The sequence below is a fragment of the Austrofundulus limnaeus genome, unplaced genomic scaffold (assembly GCF_001266775.1).
Source record: "Austrofundulus limnaeus strain Quisiro unplaced genomic scaffold, Austrofundulus_limnaeus-1.0 Scaffold560, whole genome shotgun sequence".
In the NCBI taxonomy this organism is placed as follows: Eukaryota; Metazoa; Chordata; class Actinopteri; order Cyprinodontiformes; family Rivulidae; genus Austrofundulus; species Austrofundulus limnaeus.
In genome coordinates this window covers 160,303-167,268 of record NW_013952962.1, presented here as the reverse complement: position 1 = coordinate 167,268, position 6,966 = coordinate 160,303, and the positions used below count along the sequence as shown (strand labels likewise).

The window sequence follows — 6,966 nt, the reverse complement described above, 5'->3', positions numbered from 1 at the left end:
GTAATATTTGGGGTCACAAGTTTTTGCCATGAATATTTTGTGGGTCAGAAGATAAAAAAGTTTGAGAACCACTGATTTAAAACATTGTGATGTGAACCAGGCATTAGTTCGGCTCTACCTTTCGTCTGAATGCAATTTAAAATAAACTTTTGAACCCAGAGAAAAAGTAATAATTACAGAATTGGTTTCCAGTTTTCATTTAGGGAAAAAAAAAACTTGAATTTCTTTAAATGTAACATTTTAAACCTATCTGGGTTCCTGCAGGTTGATGAGCTGCTGCTGGGGAGAAAACCAGTCCCTGCTGGTAAATTCATCTCATCCATGGAGAAAAAAAGGGACTGATTGCTGTAATCGTGAGATTTCCGTCCACACGTCCGACCACTAAGAGCAGGATCCAGGCGGCCATCTGTCACATCATTTATTTTATCACCAACAGGCCGGATCCAGGAAAACAAATCATCTGTGAGTCTCTCTCTCTCTCTCTTTTTAAAGCCTGTGCTGACCCGAGGTGGTCTCGGGGGGCTCACTCTATTGATTTTTCCATTTGAAAAGGATAAATTGACTTTGTATTGAACTTCCTTTTCTCATGGATCCGGATGCGGCGCATCCGCGACACCAATCAAAGCAGACAGTCAGGAAGAGAGGAGGGGGTGGGGGAACGAGGAGTCCCCCCCTTCTACACGCCCCCGCCCTCCTGCCTGGTTCTTCTTAAGGTGGTCCGGATCAGTCCGCGCGCACGTGATGCGTAATAAAGCCCACCAGCACATATTTGGAGACGTAATGGGAACATTCCCGGGAGGACAGAAGACATCCTGTTGATGTTTTTCTCTCTTTTTTTTTTCTTCCTCTGAATCCTCTGAACGTTCAGCTGTCCGCTCAGGCTCACAGCTCCAAATAAAGATTTATTTTTTTAAATAAAATAAATAAATGCAGACTGAACTTTTGGTCAAGTTCAAACCTCCATATTAGGAGGGAAACCGTGTTCGCCTCTTAGAGAGTTTAAATAAGTTCATCAGTGAAACCTCCTGTAAAATATGTTTTTAATATAAATATAAACACACTAACATTAACTGTTTTAAATGTAACTTGAAGGTTTTGAGCTTTAATCTCAAGAAAACCAAGCAAATCTATTATGAATGTATTCTAAAGTTTGTTTATGAAGTCAGAAAACAGTTCAAACATTAAAGTTAATATTTGTTTTTCTGCACAGACTCGTGTAGGTCAGCATGACTCCAGATTCTGATGCTTTGTTTACATTAAGTGCAGGCCTGTATATAATATTTGTCTTTTTTAAATCATTTATTTTATTTCGTAGTTTGCAATAAAAACCTTTAAGTGGATTGTGTCAAACTGAAGGCCCACGGGCCAAATGTGACACGTGGGTGACTTTCATCCGGTCCACCAATGAGCCTTATTTAAAAACTTTTTAGCTGAGCTAATGATTCAGTGCAACAAAATAAATAMATTTARAAGGTGAAAGATAAGAAAACAAGCTGCTTTAAAGCCAGCACCAAAAACTACATCTCCCATAATGCACGTTGATTATTTTACCAGTAAAATGACAACASCCCACCACTAGGTGGAGCTGCACGGGATTCAAGACAAAATTCGACGTGTAAAATCTCAATTTTGCCGTGTTTTCGTCAGCTATTTTTGCTGCGGCCCAGGTGGGAAGTGGGAATTTTCCACACATTTAAACTCTTCCCATGGGAATTCCCTGTTGGAAAGTGGGAGAGTTCAGAATTCAATATGGCAGCTGCTCGCCACGACTCAACAGTGAGTATAACTCTATAATTGTAATAGTATTTCTGTTTAATTTTACATTTACTCAGTCGTACATGTAGCACTTTTCAGTGTTTATAAGAGGATGTGTTAAAACGCTGTTTCTATGCAGAAAATACCAGGTAGAGCTCAGTGTTTGTTAGCAGTGCTAATGAAGAACATTGACATCAATAACTGATGGCCCTCAGTGAAAACGAGTTTACACCTCTGAGTTTAGATTCAAGCTTAAATGGGTTATAATTTATTAAAGTTTTATTATTTGTATTTCATGTTAAAGGACAGTTTAAAAAAAATAAACCATTAACGACGACAGCCCACCACTAGATGGAGCTGCACATAGTTCAAGGTCAAATTTGACAAGTGAAATCTCCATTTTGTGGCATTTTTGACAATTGTACWTCTCATTTGGGAAGTGGGAATTTTCCGCGTATGCCGTACATTTAAGGAGGAACCAGTGGGAATTCCTTGTTGGAAAGTGGGAGAGTTCAAAATTCAAGATGGCGACTCAACAGTGAGTAAAACTCTCCTACTTAGTACTTCTGTTTTATTTATTTCACATTTACTCTGTCGTACACGTAGTTCTGAGGACGTGTTAAAACACTGTTTCTATGCAGKAAATACMAGGTAGAGCTCAGTTATTGTTTGTTGTTGGTGTTTATGAAGAACATTGACGTTGATAACTGATAACTGTCAGTGTTTCCGATTAAATGAGTTATAATTAAAGTTTATTTATTTGTATTTCATGTTAAAGGACAGTTTATAAAGTTAACGACGACAGCCCACCACTAGATGGAGCTGCACATGGTTCAAGGTCAAATTCGACAAGTAAAATCTCCATTTTTTTTTTTGGCGTTTTTGACAATTGTACTTCCCAGTTGAGAAGTGGGAATTTTCCTCTTACGCTGCACATTTAAAGCGGAACCAGTGGGAATTCCTTGTTGGAAAGTGGGAGAGTTCAAAATTCAAGATGGCGACTCAACAGTGAGTAAAACTCTCCTACTTAGTACTTTTATTTCACATGTAGCCAGTCGTACACATGGTAGTGTTCAGTGTTTAAGAGGATGTCTTAAAACACTGTTTCTATGCAGTAAATACCAGGTAGAGCTCAGTTATTGTTTGTTATTGGTGCTTATGAAGAACACTGAAGTTGATAACTGATAACCGTCAGTGTTTCAGATTAAATGAGTTATAATTAAAGTTTATTTATTTGTATTTCATGTTTAAGGACAGTTTATAAAAAAAGAAATAGTTTATGAGAATAAATCAGCCTGTGATAAATTAAACAGGGAGTTGATTGCGTCATCATTAGTCACATAAACCTCAGACTATCATTCATAACTCAGAGGAGCGGAAACCAGTCCCCCCACCACCACCACCACCACCCACCCGCTCTCTGCTCCGACGCAGAAAAGCGGAAAAGCCGTTCCACCTTAAGAGGCGCGCGCACGTCGTGGTCGGGCCGGCCTTCCAACATCTGCCCAATGAATCAGGAGCGGATGCGATGTATCCTTTTTCAGTGGCGTGAATGGCCAATGGGAGTGGGCTTGTGGAGCAAACACTGCGCGCTGCCTTCCCATTCATTCAGAGCAGAGGAGGCCCGCAGAGCCGCGCGCACCGTCTGACCCGCGGACGCACTTTTTTTTACCCACATCTTCCTCCTCCTCCTCTTCCTCCTCTCCCTGAGCAGACCCGCCGGAGCACAGCCGCGGCTCGGAGGAACTCTTGGATCTATATTTTTATTTTTGATTCTTGTTGCTGGTTTTTGTCTGCAGCAGCAGCAGCAGCAGCTCCTGGAGCTCCGTGGATTTACAGATCTGGGGACGCGCGCGCGTCAAAACCTGAAAAACCTCCAAAGGAATAACCTCGAGTCTGGATTAATAATCTGAACCATGCTTTTCGCCGCATAATCTGCGCCARACTTTCCCTGTTCGGATGGAGTTTTGTTGAACTTGTTGGATGGATTCGACACTGTGGATGATTGTGTTTAGGTGAGCGCACTTTAGCACCTTTTTATTCCGTGTTTGCTTCAACTTTGCGTCAGTTCTTGTCGCCCTCTGTGTGTTTTTGGCGCACTGAAAAGCTGCGGACTTTCCGCTTTCTGGGTGTTTTTTCTTCTTCTTCTTCTTCCTCTCAGCCCGCGGAGGTTCGGGTTCGTGGCGACCCTGCAGTTGATGGGTCTCGCTGCCCCGTGCGTCGCTCCGTGGCTGAGCAGGAACAAACGCCCCTCCCCCCGCGGCGCGGCTGCTTTCATTCATAAGTTTCCTGTGTTTTTAAACGCGTCCTCATCTCTGACTCTTTTATCTCTTGTTTTTATTATTATTACTTTCGAGTTTCTTGCTCGTGTTGCTCATTTCAACCTCCCCAAAGGAAATGAACTCGTTTGATGCAGATTGAGGCGATAAAAGCCGCTAAAATTTGCGTTTTTTGTGCGTTTAGTTCCTTTATCGGACGCGTGCGTAAATCTGAATTTGGCTGAATAAAAACAATAAATGCCTTCAGGCTTCAGCTTTACTCTTTTAGTTGTAAACACTTCCGTCCATGATGGCACCGATGCGGGGTGTTTGTGGACACCCCCCCCCCCCCCCCCCCCCCCCGTCTGCTGTGACCTTCCTCGGTGTTGTAACAGAATACTAAGTGAGGCAGCTCATTTAGCTCTCTTGGATCGTGTCCTCGTTCCGTCGCCTCGCTGCATTTAAATGTTAACGAGTCATAGAAATGGAAATGAGGAGGGGAAGTACTTGTAGGGCCCCCAGTCAGGTCTGGATGTGCGTCCTGAGCAGGGGGGGGGGGGGGCACGAAAAGTCTGGTTAATGGTCAACTTCTCCCTGGTTGAATCACAGCTGATTTAAAAACATTTTGTTTTATTAAAGTTAGAAGAAGTGTTTCGGAGTCGTGTGACCGTTGCTCTGATCACGTCTCTCCTTTGTCTCCTCCCGCCTCCGGCAGGTTTTCCGATGCACGTCCACGGTGACTGTCGGCAGTGGTGATCCCCCCCCCAGATGGAGCTCCAAAGTCAGCATGGCCCCGGCGGTCCGTTGGTGGTGATCCAGCAGCCGTCCCTGGAGCGGCGGCAGAGGCTGGAGCTGGAGCACGCCGCCATCCTGTCCCTGGAGCAGATCAAGGCCATCCGCTCCAGCAACGAGTACACGGAGGGGCCCTCGGTGGCGCGGCGGCCTCCCGCGCCCCGCACGGCCCCCAGGCCCCAGGACAAGCAGGAGCGGACCCACGAGGTCATCCTCGTCAACGTGAACAACAACTACGAGCGCCGGGTGCTGGGGCTCGGGGGCGGCGGGTCYCGTGCGCCCGGCCTCAGCCGGTCCACCAGCACGGGCAGCGCCGCCAGCTCGGGCARCAACAGCAGCGCCTCCTCCGAGAAGGGACTCCTGACCCGCTCCCYGCCCGCCAGAGCGGACCGGCCCGTCCGGACTCAACCGAAACCCAAAAGCCTGTCTCAGATCCCCCCTCAGCCCCCGCCGGAGGCGCCGCTCAAGCCCCACCAGGGCAAAGCGGACTTCCCGGGCCCCGCCTCCGCCGGGCACCAGTTCATCTGCGAGCGCTGCGGGAAGTGTAAGTGCGGCGAGTGCACGGCGCCGCGGAGCCTGCCCTCCTGCCTGGCCTGCAACGGCCAGTGCCTGTGCTCGGCGGAGAGCGCGCTGGAGCACGGCACGTGCATGTGCCTGGTGAAGGGCCTCTTCTACCACTGCTCCAGCGACGACGACGAGGGCGACTCGTGCGCGGACCACCCCTGCTCGCTGTCGCGCTCCCACTGCTGCTCCCGCTTCCTGTGCATGGGATTAATGTCGGTACTCTTCCCCTGCCTGCTGTGCTACCCGCCCGTCAAGGGCTGCCTGAAGGCGGGCCAGGGCTGCTACGACCGGGTCCGCAGGCCCGGCTGCCGCTGCAAGAACTCCAACACCGTTTACTGCAAACTGGAGAGCTGGGCCCAACAGAACCGGGACAAGCCCTCCTGATTCTGCTTCTGCACAGGAGAAAAAAATACAAATCCATGTTTATGAAACAATAAGCACCTCCCGCCTCGACCCTCTCTCCAGGCTGCAGAACAGTTCGGAGCTAAAGCGAAAGGAAAACCACTCGATTCTTTTTATTTTTATTTCCCTTCTGGATCAGGACCGTTTTTACAGACCAGTGTTTGCCTTAATCCTGTCCTCAGCTCCTCATTAACACTATTTTTATATACATGAATATATAAATGAGTTTTCTTCCGTTTTTTTCTTTGTTTTAGGCAGTTTTTCTGCCTCACACCAAATCTGTGAAGGACGATCTCTTCAGGCCGTGATGTAGCTGTTACCTGGTGTTCMTAACAAGCAGGTTTCTTTCACTTTCTGGTTCTTCTGGTGTTTTTTTTTTTGTTTTGTTTTTTTTAACAAGAAGCCCGTTCATCTCGTAGTATTCTCCACTCGGATATGTTTCTCCTTCACGCTGTGGCATTCTCCCTTTTTATTTTATTTTATTTTGTGTAAACTTTAAGCTCCATAAGAGGAATTTTGGCTATTTTTCAAAAAAAAAGAAAAGAAAAAAAAATGTCTGTTAAAACATTTTTTTGTTGTTGTAAAAAAATATTTATTATGTGAAGCTCTATTATTTTATGATATTTATTGCAAGAGACAGTCTTAAAATTTACTCATGTCTGAATATAACAAAATATCAAATACTTACTGAAAAAAAATTAAAGGGTGGCACAAAGAAAACTATGTTAACTTTAATGCAGAAAAATATATTAATTAATGAAAAACAACGGAGCCGTGTGGTGTCTTGATTGCCCCGCTGAGAGGAGCTGATGTCGGAGCTAATGAGGGTCTGTTTTTCCTCGGGTTTGACCCAACAGAAAAATCCCAGTTTGGTGTCTGCCTTCATGCTGGGAGTGGAATTTCTGGCAAAGAAGCAGAAAAAAAAAAAAAAAACATCTGCAGCAAAAAAAGAAAACGGTTTTAAAAAAAAAAGGTTTACATTTTTTCCAGGGTTTCTTTGCTGCGATTCTCCTCCGTTAGCTTGAAGTTCAAACAGGCCGTTAGCCGTTAGCATTAGCCTGGAGTCGCCCGTCAGGAGCCGGAGCCACCTGTTCAAAGATAATAAACCAGAACTATCAATGCTTTGCTTTTATGGCACAGTTCCTGCACTAAAACCAACGACGGGCTGTGGGGGGGAACAAACCCAAACCCCCCC

The 6,966-nt window shown here is 45.7% G+C and overlaps 1 protein-coding gene across 2 annotated transcripts; it reads left to right on the top strand.

Moving 5' to 3' along the window:
* The first annotated feature begins 2,092 nt into the window (after window positions 1-2,092).
* Window positions 2,093-6,538, top strand: spry1 (sprouty homolog 1, antagonist of FGF signaling (Drosophila)). Of its 2 annotated transcripts, none has more exons than XM_014026507.1 (2): window positions 2,093-2,293; window positions 4,729-6,538. In XM_014026507.1, exon 2 carries the CDS (start codon window positions 4,782-4,784, stop codon window positions 5,751-5,753), a length of 972 nt encoding a protein of 323 aa, XP_013881961.1. In that variant the 5' UTR covers window positions 2,093-2,293; window positions 4,729-4,781; the 3' UTR covers window positions 5,754-6,538. The 2 variants fall into 2 exon arrangements, with proteins under 2 accessions (XP_013881961.1, XP_013881960.1); XM_014026506.1 differs by lacking the exon at window positions 2,093-2,293 and adding an exon at window positions 3,239-3,770.
* Window positions 6,539-6,966: the final 428 nt, after the last annotated feature.